The 15,871-nt window shown below is 35.0% G+C and overlaps 1 protein-coding gene across 5 annotated transcripts; it reads left to right on the plus strand.

Annotated features, from left to right (window-relative positions):
* The first annotated feature begins 447 nt into the window (after positions 1-447).
* LOC137808576 (protein RRC1) lies at positions 448-15,832 on the plus strand. 5 transcript variants are annotated; one of them, XM_090299842.1, is made up of 19 exons: positions 456-579; positions 799-932; positions 1,333-1,419; positions 1,508-1,643; positions 1,830-1,875; positions 8,085-8,145; positions 8,237-8,389; positions 9,124-9,240; positions 9,323-9,488; positions 9,607-9,719; positions 10,600-10,671; positions 11,492-11,713; positions 11,881-11,939; positions 12,104-12,188; positions 12,294-12,431; positions 13,330-13,554; positions 13,641-14,443; positions 14,695-14,861; positions 15,207-15,832. In XM_090299842.1, the coding sequence occupies exons 3-19, from the start codon at positions 1,345-1,347 to the stop codon at positions 15,479-15,481; spliced, it is 2,913 nt and encodes a 970-aa protein (XP_090155968.1). In that variant the 5' UTR covers positions 456-579; positions 799-932; positions 1,333-1,344; the 3' UTR covers positions 15,482-15,832. The 5 variants fall into 5 exon arrangements, with proteins under 5 accessions (XP_068465853.2, XP_068465854.2, XP_068465855.2 ...); XM_068609752.2 differs by lacking the exon at positions 799-932 and having other exon boundaries at positions 448-579; XM_068609753.2 differs by lacking the exon at positions 799-932 and having other exon boundaries at positions 448-579; positions 14,695-14,849.
* The last annotated feature ends 39 nt before the right edge of the window (positions 15,833-15,871 follow it).

Raw genomic sequence — 15,871 nt, forward strand, 5'->3', positions numbered from 1 at the left:
TAAATTAATTATATATTTTTCCACTTTAAATTCGAATAAAACAAATGATAATTAATGTTCCATTGAAATATTCATAAATGTATTACTTCTTTTACCTTAAAATGTATTAGAAAGTATCACAAGTTTAAAATGGAAGAATATAAAGAAAGAATAGAGTTTTAAGCACTAGACTATAAAATATTATTGATAAGAACTCACAAACTTTTCAATTAATTAAGAAAATTAGAGACTAAATGCAATGATGTGTCAAATAGTAACTATACTACATTTCATTAACAAAAAAATAAAAAGTTATATGAAATAGATAATTTAAAATGTTTAAAATATTTTCTTATAATAACTTAGACTAAACCAACCTAATCTATAAAAATATATTAAATTTATTTTGATAAAAAATAGTGATTTTTTTTTTTTTGTAAAAATATAATAATGCAATCGGATAGTTTTGTTATTTCGTTGAGTTAATCGGAAAAGAAAACAATACAGCAATACCCTTCTCTGTCGCGTGCCCTTGTATCACTGTTACTGCGCCTCGTTTCGTTTCTACTCAGAGGAAGAAGGAGTGAACACCAAAGCCAGGTAAGTTCTGTTCAGTTTAGGTTTTCGCTTTTTCTCTATTCTCTGCTTCTCTCGCTCCCTTCGCTCCTTCATACACAATCAAACCCCAAAACTGGGGTTCCAATTCGATTACCTTCTTTTCGTTCTGTTCATAATCATGATTATGTGATACTATGAGGTGATGTATTTGTTCTTCACTCAACTCACCGTTTTTTAATTTTCTCAATTGGGATTGGGAAGAGGACTCGTATTGTATGAGGTTGGATTTCCTCTTTTAGCTGCTCCTCACTCTCTTCTTCGGAAGGACGCTTCGATTTCCTCTGCACTTTCATGTTTCGTGTTGTTTGAAGCTTTTTGAGGCGGAGTTTAGTGTGGTAATGTTGCTATTACGTTATTTTAGATTAGACTGAGAGTGTATTGGGTTATTACTGTTAGTTTTGGTGGCTGAGTTGAGAAGTTGGGCTCTGCATTTTCCGATTGTTTTTCATTTGTGACTTTGGTGTTTCTCGGGTTTTGTGGATAGAGTGAATTCGATAGGTTGGAGTGCAGGTTGATGGGGATTTGTTTTTCATATGTTCTCTCTGCGTTGTGTGATGGATTTTTTTTTTGGTGGACTGGATGTGGAGTTGAAATTGAAATTGAAACTTGAGATTGCTTTTGAGAATATGAGTAATGGTGGAGTAAAGACTTGAGGATAGTTTCAGAATGTGTAATTTATGGGGGAATGAATGCCTGACTTGAGGATATGAAGTAGTTTTATTGTTTTTTTTGCAGTCTGATGCAAACATGAGTTCATTCTCCATCACACGGAAGAAAACGCCATTCCAGAAGCATAGAGAAGAAGAGGAGGCAAAGAAGAAGGTAGGGTTGATATGGCCAAATTAGTTAGTTCTTGCTTGAATTTGGCAAAGCCATTCCTATTTATCATTTTGGAATTTGTCTCATGCAGAGGGCGGAGGATGAGACTGCTCGCTTGTACGCTGAGTTTGTAGAGTCATTTCAAGGAGACACTACACCGGGGTCAAAAACTTTTGTTCGAGGAGGCACAATTAATCCTAATGATAGATTTAAAGATGATTCTGAGGGTTAGTATAAATCATGAATTCTGTATTTCTTGCCCCTCTTTGTTTATATTCCTTTTGCCTCATCTCTTAGAAGTAACGTTCCTGTATGTTTCTTTATGTTCTGGATATACATAGTTTTTTCTATTATTTTGTATAATATAATGTTAATAAAAGTATGGACCTTTTTTATTCCCTCGCGGATGACAGGTGAAAAGTCCAAAGATGGGGTATCTGTTCCAAAGAAGGGAAGTAGGTAAATAAATGCTTTTGATTGACCAAGTTTCTGTGCTCTTTAATTAGGCATCAATAAGTAGGGAAAATACATGTTATTAAGGTATAGCTTTATTTAGGTTGTACTTATAGGCATAACGAATTGAATATTTTAATTTAGTTTTTTTGATGATGCATGTTTTTTGTAACATTTAATAATTTGATCACATGATTAACATTTGAGGGGAGGGGTTTGTTGTATAATTCTGGTATTTTAGGGATGAGCTATAGTATTTCCAACTCTCCTAATTTTGGCTTGTTCTGTTTGCATAGAAGAAGCATTTGTTTGGATATATAACTCAAGATGCTTGATTCTTATGCACTGAATGTCATCTCATTTTATAAATCTAAAACAAAAGCTAATTCTGGATCTGATAATATACAAATTAGAAGTTGTATGTGCAAACAGAGAAGTATAGAATATAGCTGTTCTGTGCTTATGGAGACATCTTTAATTGCCCAATTAAATTTTGTGTAATTTAGATGATTGTATTTTTAATTGTTTAAGGCAAACGTGCCAAAGTATATCCCAGTCAAGGCATAATAAATCAGTATTCTTGCATTGCATCCTTCATGGACATCTGATGAAAATTGGAAATAATATTATAGTAGATAAATCATTATCCATGAAAATATTCAAGCAACTTTCTTGTAATTTGTTAAGGAACTTTTGAGTTATGATTACTTAGTCATGAAGTGGAATGGTTGATCTTGTTTGCAGTTTCATTTCATTTCCTTACAATAAAGAGTTGTTTTGTAGTTTTTCTTAAATGGTGTATGTTATGATTTTGTATTGGTACATTAATGTGTAAAGCTGTTGAGGTGAGATATTTGAAGGGTACTGTGTGTTATTGCTTGACTGTACCCTTGTTTGGTTGATTCCTTTGGTGGACCTTTTTGGTTTTGGTGAGGTGTGGCTTTAGCACCTCATTGATAAAATCAAGGACACTTCAAAACCTAGTTGCCAATGGGGATTAATGGAGCAAAATAACATTATATGAAAAAAAATAGTTTCTGCAATATCTATTTGTATTAGAGTCTCACTATTAACATTCTGCTGAATATATATTGGTCTTTCCTGGCTGGTCATAATGTGGGAAAATTAGAGAGAGAAGTGTGTGGCTGTGGTACTCACATACACGTTTTATTTTTTAAGACTATAGCCAACCATGATTTTTTTTTTACATGACTGAGTGGCTCTCCAATTGATCATGGTGATTCTATCATTAATGTGTGAGATTCTATGTCAACTAGAGATAATGTCAAATTATAGTGTATAAGTGAGTATAAACCTCACCTTACAAGCTTGGTTTGTACGGTTAAGTTAGATTTAAAATTCTTTTTCTAAGATGGTATCAAAGCCTATCCTAATGAGATTTGTTGGACTTATCGTGCTACCCACTATTGAGCCATTATCAGACCACCTACAAATATTTAATCCAATACTTGAGATGTTCAGTCTTCAACATGAGGGGTGTGCGTGTCTTGGACATCCAACATCAACTAGAAATAAGATTAAATTATAGTATATAAGTGGATGCAAATCCCACTTTACAAACAAGTTTTGTATGAGTTGGACTTAAAGTTCACTTTCTAAGAATCAGGAACATGTCTTTGAACTAGAGTGGTAGACAATTCTATTTTATTCACCATCTTAGAGAATGAAATATTCTACTATTTTGTCCACCATCTATTTTGTCTTTAGGGTGTATTTAAGAGCTTGGTTCCCCCTAAGTGCTTGAATTCTTATAAAAAAGCTTTAGAACTTCAAGGCTCTTCTTACCTATTTCCCTAAGGGCTTTGATATTTGCTTTTCCTTCCCCTCCCTCTCCCACCTTTAGCATAATTTCCCTTGTAGATTTGACACCTCACTATTTTCCTTGTGTATATGGTGGTTACACTGGAAATTTTCGATATTGATTCACACTTACCTCAAGCAATCTTTATTATCTATGTAGAAGCCAAACAAGAGTTTTATGGTTTATGAATGCGTGTGTTTATTTTATAGGTCTACCATCTTGCTTAATTAGTAAAAGCAATCGTTAAAGATATGATTATATGTAAATAGATTTTTTTTTTGTTTAGCTGTAATTTTAAGATGAAGTTTTATATTTCTTTCTTTCCCTATTTTGTATCTTTATAAAGAAAAGAATCTTATGTGGCCCAATGCACACAATTCTAGTAATCACTTCTATATTGTATTAGTTGGCTAGGGGGGTTCTCTTCAATCCCTTATTCTATTTTTTGCGCAATATTTGTGAGGAATAAGGTGAGCAATACCCCATCACCATGTTCTTTTGTAGTATTCGCCACATCCTTAACTGTGTTGCTAAACATTGTTGCATGTGCCACTATCATTATCATCCCCATGTGGCAACCCTTTTCTAGTGAATCCAGTTCACATTAGCAGCAGGACTTTTACCATATTCCACCGTGTCTTTGATTCTACCTGTTTTTGTTCATGATAGATATAGATAAATTGTTTGGTAGGTCTCTTACATGTGTTTTTCTTGGTAACTCTCATGTCCATAAAGGATATTGTGGGTTTTTTTTCTCTAACTCAAAATGGTATCTTTATTTCTGCTGATGTCATTTGATATGAGTCTCATCCGTTTTTGAGTTGCTATTAATGATGTCCCTTTGGATGTTCCCCATGTTGGTTCCTACTTTGGTTATTGTTGTTGCTTTCTATCTCTAATTACCTATAACAGAATATTGTGGCTTCCCTGGATGGTTCCATGAATTGACCTTTCAACATCATCTTATGCTCCAAATGCCCCTTCACTGACATCTTCTACACATGATCTCTCCTTTGCCCTAAACAAAAGTATGTGGTTCTCTCAGAGTCCTACCATTATCTTCATTATAATCAATTATCTCCTTTATCTCCTCTTTGAAATTTTGCATATTCCCAAGTCTACAAGTGAATCCATATTTGATCCTTGCTGGTAGTAGGCGATGTTGGACAAAATGGCTGCTTTACAAGTTAGTGGCACTTTGGAGCTGGTCTTGTCCCCTGTTGCAAGACAATCGTCAACTGTTGTTGGGTTTACACAATGAAGGGTTGATTAGATGGAAATATTGATTGATTCAAATCACTTGGTGGCTAAGTATATCCTTTTGGCCTTTACTATGGGTACTTCCATATGGCGAAGTTTACTTTTGTACGTAATGTCTTGCCATTGGCTACTTCACCAGTTGAATATAAGAGTGCCTTCTTGGAGAAACACATAGCATAGCAGTAACAATTGAACAAGCACACCATCAAAACAAAACAAAAAAAAACCATATTGAACTCAAACATTAGCAAATAATTTGAACCAAGAAATTTAATTCAGAAACACAGATGACAAGAGTAGGGAAAGAAAATAGGACACAAGTGAACATGAATAAGTGGGGGCTCTATTGTTTTTGTTGAATGAGTGTCCAGAAAATAAAAGGTGGATCTGTTGTTGTTCTGTTCAAACCTTTTTGAGGTGAGTTATTAGCTGCACAGTGTGATTGGCTAATCCATGACAAGCCTACAGGTCAGACCATGTGATCTTATAATCCCATTAAAAATGAGTCACACATCAAGATCAATATTGTTCATGATGGTGGCAGAAGTCATAAAATTCTATGATCTTATGAATAATATTGATTTTGATTACAGTGATTGGATGAAGTGCATATTTCATGTGTTAGATCTGCACAACACATTTGATTCGGGATAAGATTAGGCATTTATCTTCGTTTCAGTACAAACTACTGCCTTAATATGACATATCATTTGGGAAATTTTTGCTCCATTGATTTTTCTGTGTATCTTTGTTGTTTTGTTTCTTTAGTTTATTTTAATAATAATTCTCTTCCTCACGATTCTTGTGTTCTTTTCCTCTTCATCTTAATGGGTTTATTCTTTTACCCAAAACTGAATACATGTACGTGTGTATTGAGAAGTTTTGTTTTAGTTGAAAATTCTTTTAGGTGTATACGATGCTTGATGAAACTTTTCTTAATTAGCATTTGAGTGGTGGGTGTTTTTTAAGTGGCAACTTAGTACACTATGTTATAGAGATGATTTGATTATGTTAGAGAAATGATTTGATTACATATAGAGATATACTATTATTAAGAAGTGAGTTTAAGCCTAACTCATCCACATAAAATAACTTATAAAGTGAGCATTGTTTTCATTTATATACTATAAATAGTTGATATGAGATCTCCAACACACCTCCTCACGTCGAGACATGTATATCTCGTGCGTGGGACTAGATATTTGTGGGTAGTCCGATAGTTGGCTGATAGTGGGTGGTACAATAGGTCCATCAGACCTTGCTAGGATATACTCTAATACCATATTAAAAAATGAGTTTAAGCATAACTCATCCTCACAAAACTGACTTGTAAGGTTGGGATTGCCCCCACTTATCTATTGTAAATTGACTCTATAGTTGATGTGAGATCTCTAACAAATAAGATTTGATAGGAAAATGTCAATAAGAATGCTCATTTGTATACAACATATAAAATTCATTATATTTCTTTTTGGTTTCTCTCCTCTCAACATGGTACCAAAGTGGTACCATCCTCCAGATGACCCTTTTTGTGACCTATCCTTTCAACATGGCTTTCTTTGGTGAATACTCTTTGCTCAATATTTTTTGGTGAATACTATTTACTGGCATCAAGTACTATTTACCACCGACGTTTTCCCAGCAAGTATGGTTTACTGCAGATGTTTGTCTTGTAAATACTGTCTACAGACAACCCTTTCTTTTCTTGCATGTACGATTTTTTGCTGACGTTTTTTCTGCGTGTACTATTTATTGTCAATGTTTTTCAAGCAAATGTTATTTACCGCTGACATTTTTGTCCTTTGACCTTTTTAACGAGCTTGTCTCGTGATACATATTATGCACCTTTTCCGGCCAACGTTACTCTTTATCGCCAACATTTTTCCGACAAGTACTATTTATGATTGACGTTTTTCAACAAATATTGTTTTTACCAATGTTTTTCTAGTGTTTTTTTTTTCTTGAGCCTTTATCAATTGACATTATTTTTCATTGCTGACGTGTTTGGGTGATTTTATTTATTTTCTTTCGGAATGCTTCTTCTTTTGCTCTCCAACAGTCGTCGTTCCATCTAGAGAATGCACTTTTGCTTCCCTACAACGATGATTTTGTCTAAGCATTTTTTGCTTTTCGGCAGCTGCTGTGTCCTTTTGGGTTTTTTTTTTGCTTTCTGGATGCCATTTTGTTATCTGAGCATTTTTTTTTTCTTTCCAACAGCTATTGTGTCCTCTGAGCATTTTTGGGTTAACGACAAATGTTGTTTCCTTTGATCATTTTTGCTTTCTAACAACCGTTGTATTCTTTGAACTTTTTCGCTTTTCGGCAACCGCTGTGTCAACTACCCATTTTTTCTCTTTAGTATTTGTCATTTCCTTTGACACAAGCTTGACTATATATGATTCATTTCCTTTGACCATTTTTGCTTTCTAGTAACTGTAGTATTCTTTGAACTTTTTTCGCTTTTTGGCAACTGTTGTGTCAACTACCCATTTTTTCTCTTTAGTAATTGTCATTTCCTTTGACCATTTTTAACAAGCTTGACTATATATGATTCATATGTTCCAACTTGAGGGGGGGGAGTGTTGAAGATATGATTTGAAAGGACTAAGCGTATTGAAGATTATTGTCAGTTTTATAGAGAGAAAGTCATGTCCGGAAAATATCTACTAGCTTTGTCATTGTTTACTTTGTGAGCGTCGACCACCAATTGGTTGACATGTTTACTAAGTCTTTCAAGAGGTCATTATTGGCAATTGTTTCCCCTACTTGATTGATGGGTGTTGGGGAAAAGTTATCCTTTGTGGAGTTAAGGGGCATTTCCCATGGTTCCTTTATTGTAGCTTTTGTGTTGGTCTGTGTGTACGTGTTATGCTCACACAAAAGCTTTTTCTCTTGAATTAAATGTTTGTTCAATGTCAGTAATTTGAATTTGCTGCTTAGATTTGTTGGCTCTGAGTGTAATGAAAGATTTTGCTGGATTATCCAGTGGTTATTCTTGAAGTTTAATTAGGTGTGAAGTACCTGTTTGGAGTGGTTTGAAGATGATGAATCTGATAATGCTCAATATTTTTATTTAGTTCAAATGTGTACTTAGTCCATTAAGATAGAAGTTTATCATTTATTTTTTTTGCAGGTATGTACCATCTTTTATTCCACCTCCAATGGCAACCAAGGGGAAAGAATCTGAAAGGAAAGTCTGTATCTCAATTGAAGCTTTGACCTCTACGTTTTTGCTTTCCAGTTCTGATGTATCCAGATATAATGCTTGTTTGCTGAACTTTGTAGAAAGAGGAGGAAAAGCCTAAGGAGAAAGATAAAGGGAAGTCAAGAAATATCGATCATTTTATGGAGGAGCTAAAGCATGAGCAAGAGCTGAGGGAGAGGCGAAATCAAGAACGTGAGCATTGGCGTGACGGTCGTCATGCAGAACATTCTGCTGTAAGTGACGCTGTTCACATGTTTCATGTAGTTGGTGGTTGGATTTTTCATCTCTCTTTCTTTAAATACATAGGGCATGATGTTTATTGCATGTAGATTTCTCATTGAAGTAATTGTGAAATGCTGTTGGATGAGACTAAAGGTTAATAACACATTTGGATGTCAACTGTATATCACATAAATTAAGGAATAGTTGTATATTGTACTGTAATGCCACCGTACATGAATGTGTTTTCTTTGGTAGCACTGTGTTAGTCTGTAGCTAACATTTTACCAACTAACACAACAGATGATCCATTACTTGACTACCTAGTTCTGTTACCACCCTGTTATAACAGATAATCTATTAGCTAACTCATCCAGTTGTAACAGCCTCTTCCATGCTATTCCTCATATAAATATATACTCAAATCCAAATGCATAGTGATTCACTTTGTACCTATGAAACCAGTATACTTCGATATCTCTTCTAAATTCTCTCGATTTTTTCTCATTTTCTGGTCCCCTAGATCACAACAATAAGTATAGGATGAATTGCATCATACAATCTCATTTTTATCTTAATTCTTTGATTTCTTTTTGCCTATTTTGATTTTTACGCATGACGATAATCACCCTATGTACTTATAATTTAAATGATGAAAATAGTTATCTGTATGCTATAATTTCATTTTATTTCTCACACTAAATTTTAAGCCGTTATATTATACTGACAGTTTTCCCCCTTAAAACAGGCGAGTCGCTTTGATGAGCTGCCTGATGACTTTGACCCTAGTGGAAAACTTCCAGGATCATTTGATGATGGTGATCCTCAGACTACAAATCTTTATGTTGGAAATCTCTCACCCAAGGTTTGAGTGTCCCCTCAATAATTGGCCTTTGTTTTATATCATAAGTACCTGTTAGTCTTATCTTGCAGTTTAATGATTGTAGGTTGATGAAAATTTTCTTCTCCGTACTTTTGGAAGATTTGGACCTATTGCTAGTGTGAAGATTATGTGGCCAAGGACAGAGGAGGAGCGAAGACGGCAGAGAAACTGTGGCTTTGTAGCTTTCATGAACAGAGCTGATGGACAGGCAGCGAAAGATGAAATGCAAGGTCTGGTTTATTTGTCTGAAATCAAAACACAAACTATTGTAGCATAGCATGTATATTCATTGAGTTTATGTTTCAAAAATATGTTAATCCATGACTGAGGATGAATATTTTTGTGCAGGAGTTGTGGTTTATGAATATGAATTGAAAATTGGATGGGGAAGGTCTGTTGCCCTCCCATCGCAAGCACTACCTGCACCTCCACCAGGGCATATGGCCATCAGGAGTAAGGAGGTATTACTGTTAACTTGATGAAAAAGAAAAGAGTTAGGGTCTGTTGTCATATTTGAAAAATTTATTTTTAAAAACTAATAAAATATTTTTTTAAACAGTTTTGGAAGCTTTCTATTTTCCATTATTCGCTAATCTTCTCAGTGTTGTGACGTCTGCTCCCCCTACTCCTATATATATAGTAGTTTATGAAAATTATTTTATAAAGCAGTTTTTAAAAGCTAAAGACTAAAAAAACCCCTAATATAAAGAATTTCATAGAACACTGACCATTTTCAAGCGGTTATTTGTAGGAGAATATAAGCAAATTTCAGTTTCATTTATTTTTTCTGTTTTGATAGCTGTCTGTTAGGCAGTTATAACTGACACAACTGTCACCTCATGGTTATATATATCTTTCTGTGAGGATGTTTATTTATACTTGTACAAGGAAGGCTTAGCTTAGCATCTTTGTAATCTTTCAATACTCAGTAATGCAATAATACAGTTTCCTCTTCTTGTCTCTATCTTTTCTCGGTACATTCAATATTATTTAATTTAATATGAGCAACCACTTCAAAGTGTTTACTTGTTCTGTCATTATTATTACTCCAATTGTCCAAATAATTTCTAAACTAGAATGTCCCCCTTCCTGAGTGTTCTTACCACTAAAAAATAAAATTAAAAATATCAAGCGAAAGAAACTTAGCCATGCTATCTGCTGTGTTTTTCGAGCCCCCAAGTGAGATGATAAGATATTAGGAAGGATAAATCTTGATGATTTATTTCGACTTTTAACATATTAAATGTCAAGACTATCTTGCAAATTCAAGGTTGCCTATTGACTGTCCAGACTTCCCTTTCTCATTTGAAGTACAAAATATTTTCTTGTTTTTATTTGCAGGGTAGTACTGTGATATTGTCTGGTCCTTCAGGTCCACCATTAACATCCGTGCCGAATCAGAATTCTGAGCTGGTAAGTTCTCAGTTTTAGATTGTCTTAAATATTTTATATTTATTATATATTGTAGTGTCATGCGGTGATACAAGCTGAAATCATTATTGAAATTCTAATTGTTTGCGAAACACTCATTTGATGCATCTACTTTTTTGGAAACTGTGAGTATTGTATACGATAGCAGTTCTCTGACTCGGGTGAAACACTTATTTGCTGTGTTATTCAATTGATCAATTACAACAGACTTTATCTTTTCTAGTTCTGTCTACAAACTCAACAGAAAGATGTATGTGTAGTGTATCTTTCTATTTATCATATAAAGTATTATCTTTTTGTCTCTAGGGATAAATATTATTAGTACCAGGTAGTAGGAACCAAGTTTCCAAGACCTGAACCACCAAAAAGCTTTGATATTGCTCATTTTTGGATACTTTAGTTTATATGGTTGGATAGAAATGCTAAAAAATTCTCTGGCCAATAATCTTGAGTTAATTTTGGACAGAGTAGCATTTTAATCTTTTTAGTTTCTTTATAGTCTTCTGATTATCAATTTAGAGGATTGTTTTTGTTATATCTTTAATGTGACTGACTTGATGTGTTGCATGGTTTTTTATCTTTATTTTGTTCTCTTTTTCTCCGCAAGTGTTACTTTTCCTTAACTTTTGTATCTTTCTAAATAATTCATTTTCTTGTGTCCAAAAACAGATGGTAGTAACATATATAAAAAAGATACAAAAAAAAAAAAAAACTAGATGTAGAATTACTTCTTGGTTCACATTCCTAATGTTTTTGATGTAATGGTTCTTTCTCCTAATATTCCTGCTATAATTCATTGTAGGTTCTAACTCCTAATGTTCCTGATATAATGGTTTCACCTCCTGAGGATGAACATTTGAGGCATGTAATTGATACAATGGCTTTGTATGTCCTGGATGGAGGATGTGCTTTTGAACAAGCTATTATGGAGAGGGGTCGTGGCAATCCTCTTTTCAACTTCTTGTTTGTCCTTGGCTCAAAGGAACATACGTACTATGTCTGGAGACTCTACTCATTTGCACAGGTACAACAATTTACTTTTTGTGAATGTGTTGACTAAACAAAATGCTTAAGTACTGGCAATATATTAGCATTGAAGAATCCATAAAAGCAAAAAAGTTTCTTTAACATAACAGTGTGAAATAGGAGGTTTTGGAGGGTGACATTATGTGTTGTTTGCCTGTAATGCAGGGTGATACCCTTCAAAGATGGAGGACTGAACCTTTTATCATGATAACGGGTAGTGGGAGGTACACTAATTATTTTTTCCCCTTGTATTATGTTTTTGATTATTGTAAAATAGAAAAGAAAGAAGAACATTGGTGGATTGTTTTGTTTGCCAATGTTGTGTATGGATTGAATGGGTCATTAGTAATAAAGTGTAACCTAGACAAATATAATTTTCTTTCTGCAGATGGATTCCTCCCTCATTACCAATATCAAAAAGTCCTGAACATGAAAAGGAGTCTGGTTCCACACATGCTGGAGGAAGAAGCAGGGTACTTTTATTGTTGTATTTTCAATTAGGTTGAATTTATTTCTCAACAACACTCTCGTGATCTTCACATGTTTATAACTTTCTGTGTTTTGATTGAATGTTGTAGCGTGTTGAGCCTGAAAGAACACTGACTGATGCACAGAGGGATGAATTTGAGGATATGCTGCGTGCTTTAACATTAGAGAGGAGCCAGATAAAAGAGGCCATGGGGTTTTCTTTAGATAATGCTGATGCAGCTGGCGAGGTAGAAAATTTATTCTGCTCATTGGCTATTGAAATGCCCTCAGTATAATTGAAATTGCTGGTTTAAAGTCAGCAAAATTATCTTCAGCTAATCCATTTTAGCCCATTTGCTTACTCAATCCGTTAATGGCATCTACTATTCCATTTTTTAGTAAACCTAACTCTTGCTCAAATCTTCGCACTGGGCTTAGACAACCTGATGGCAAGGCCTGGGCTATCTCATACCTAAATAATCAATCTATTCAGACAACTTTGTACATAACAAAAGATACCAAGTTTATCTTGAATTGATCTCTGCTCATTTCTTATAAGGGAAGTATTCTTCATTGTAAGTAACCAATCACTATTACTAAAATAACAACCCACTAGTATAATCCTATTACTAAGCTGGTGAAAAACAGAAAGACCCAAAGTTTCAAACAGAAAATTACTAATGACTTCCCATGAAAAAAATTGGAAATTGCTGCAACTTTGCAAGTTATTGATCCAAATTCAAAAGTATGATATTAGCATTTGTGCTGGTCTCTCCTTTTCCTTCTAGTTTTTCTCCTGTATTGGATTTAGTATTTAGCTCAGGCTTAGCCAAACACCCATAGTTGACATGGGTCGGGCTGGAGAATTGCTGAAGAGCTATATGAATATAGTATTTTACTAAAATGTACTCAGCCCATGCTACAATAAGCACACATGGCCCTTTCAGTTAGCATAATATTAGAATGTATGTATTATTTACCATAACAATTAAGTTAATCTGACGAGTAAAACAAATTACCCGATTTCATAGAGAAAAAATATGCAGAATTGTCTGTTATCATTCTCTTGCTATCATTTACTATTCAATTATCCTTCATTTTGTATGTTTTGGAGAATGCTTGATGATTTCTAAATCTTAACTGCAGATAGTTGAAGTCTTGACTGAATCCTTGACACTTAAAGAAACCCCCATTCCAACTAAAATTGCAAGGCTTATGCTTGTCTCTGATATTCTTCATAATAGTAGTGCTCCTGTAAGAAATGCATCAGCATATCGCACCAAGTTTGAAGCAACATTACCAGACATAATGGAGAGTTTTAATGACTTGTATCGTAGCATAATGGGACGTATTACTGCTGAAGCCCTAAAGGTAGACTGAGCAATAGTAGATTGTTGTGATATAATTTCTTAGTTTTCTTTCTTACTGTTAGGTGATCATTGTCTGAAATGTTCCAGGAACGAGTGCTGAAAGTTTTACAAGTTTGGGCAGACTGGTTTCTATTTTCAGATGGTTATGTGAATGGCTTAAGAGCTACTTTTCTTCGACCTGGGAACTCTGGTGTAATTCCATTCCATTCCATATGCGGGGATGCACCTGAGATTGAGCAGAAGACCACTTCTGAAGATATAGTTGTTGGTGGCAGGACCAACCAAGATGCTGCATTGGCAATGGGTCGAGGGGCTGCAATGAAGGAGCTAATGAGTCTTCCTCTTGCTGAGCTGGAAAGACGGTGCCGACACAATGGATTGTCACTTGTTGGTGGTAGAGAAATGATGGTTGCAAGGTTGTTAAGCCTTGAGGAGGCAGAAAAACAAAGAGGTTATGAACTAGATGATGAATTGAAATATGCCCACAACCAAGGGACTTCTGGGAAGTATTCAAGTAATCGGCAAGAAACAAGTGCAGAGTCTGAACCAGTAGGACTTTCTGCGTGGAACCAATATGGGGATGAAGATTTGCAGTCACAGAGTAGAAGTTCCATATCTTTAGCCTCTACACTTCCTATTCCGCAACCTGAACTTAAGGCATTCACAAAAAAGGAAAAGAGTGATCCAGTTCTGCCAGCCTCTAAATGGGCTCGGGAGGATGATGAGAGTGATGATGAACAAAGGAAAGGTGGAAAAAATCTTGGCTTAAGTTACTCATCTTCTGGTAGTGAGAATGTGGATGATGGCCTTATTAAAGCTGATGAATTAGAGTCTGCAGCTGGTACAAGTTTTCCAGCTCACACCGACAGTGGAATGAATGAAGAGCAAAGGTTTAAATATGTTTTGACTTAATTTCTCTCTTTCATTCTTTTGGTAGTAGATTGCCTATTGGACTGAATACCGATAATGCCTTTTTTGTTCAGCTTGCATTTACTGACATTTGCCTGTTCTTTCTGTCTTTTCTTTTTATATTTCATCGTGGTTATAATTTTCTATAATTATATTTTTTTGGGATGGGGACAGTACAGAAAGTAAAAGGTTTATATTATATATGTCTGCTTATGGAGCTTACCATGGACAGGCAAAAGCTAAGACGCTTGGAGGTTGCTTTAATTGAATACCGTGAGTCTCTTGAAGAAAGGGGAATTAAAAATTTGGAGGAAATCGACAAGAAAGTTGAGTCACATCGAAAACGGCTGCAAGCAGAATATGGATTATCAGATTCTGGTGAAGATGGTAAAGGCAATAGTAAGAAGTTCTTTCTATTTGTGTTTTTCTTTTGAAAGTTGTACATAAGGAATTGGTTTTTCATTTACTGACATCCTAATGACATTGTGAAAATTTGAATAACTTCATTACACATTAGTTCAGATGCTTGGAGTGTAGTGCACAATGTATCTAGTCATAACCCTTGTCATGCATGCTTTCATACGTCTGTTTTTTTCTTCCTTCCTTTCACCTTTTCCATGCATTCTACTAATTTATTTAAAAAATGTCATTAAAATGAGAAAATTATATCTTTGTGAGTGTTATATTGCATCAATCTTTCCACGCTTAATGTGAAGAATTTTGTTTATCATTTTATAATGGCAGGAAGAACATCAGAGAGGAGGGATAGGCATGATGTCTCAAGGAAACGGCACCGAAGCCGGAGTCCAAGTGGTAGTCCACAACCAAAATTATCTGGGAAAGACAAGGACAGAGAACATGATTTAGAAAGGGACCGAGACAGGCAAAGGGACAGAAGTTATGATTTTGATATTGAAAGAGGAAAGGACCGGCACCGGGAAAAGAGTGGAAGCAGAGAGAGGGATGATCATGATAAGGATAGAAGCAGGGATAGGGAGAGGAGAAGACGGACCAAATAAGAACATTCGGTGTGTTTTCAGTACTGAGATCTGTTACCTTACTGATATGCAGATTGCTTTGTAAAAGTCTGGAGGACAGTTGGCCTTTTGTCATCGTAGGGCGATATTGGCAATGTGATTGGTACCTGCTGGGAGACAGGAATGAACCGTCAGCCAGGAAATTGTTACTGTAGACAATCTTTGAAAGTGCTGAGTGGTAAATGGCTCTTGATACCCCCCATATTTTTAACAATGTAATTTAAGACTTTAAATCGTTAATTTTGCCCGTGAATTAGTGCATGCTGCTTAAATTAAGAGGGTTCTGTCTATACTAATTGAGAATTTACAGGGAGATTCGGCTGATTATGTGTTTGTACTGCGTGTTGGGTAAGTTGTAGTTTTAAACATTTT

This window comes from Phaseolus vulgaris, chromosome 3 (genome assembly GCF_051622355.1).
Source record: "Phaseolus vulgaris cultivar YP4 chromosome 3, ASM5162235v1, whole genome shotgun sequence".
Taxonomy (NCBI): Eukaryota; Viridiplantae; Streptophyta; class Magnoliopsida; order Fabales; family Fabaceae; genus Phaseolus; species Phaseolus vulgaris.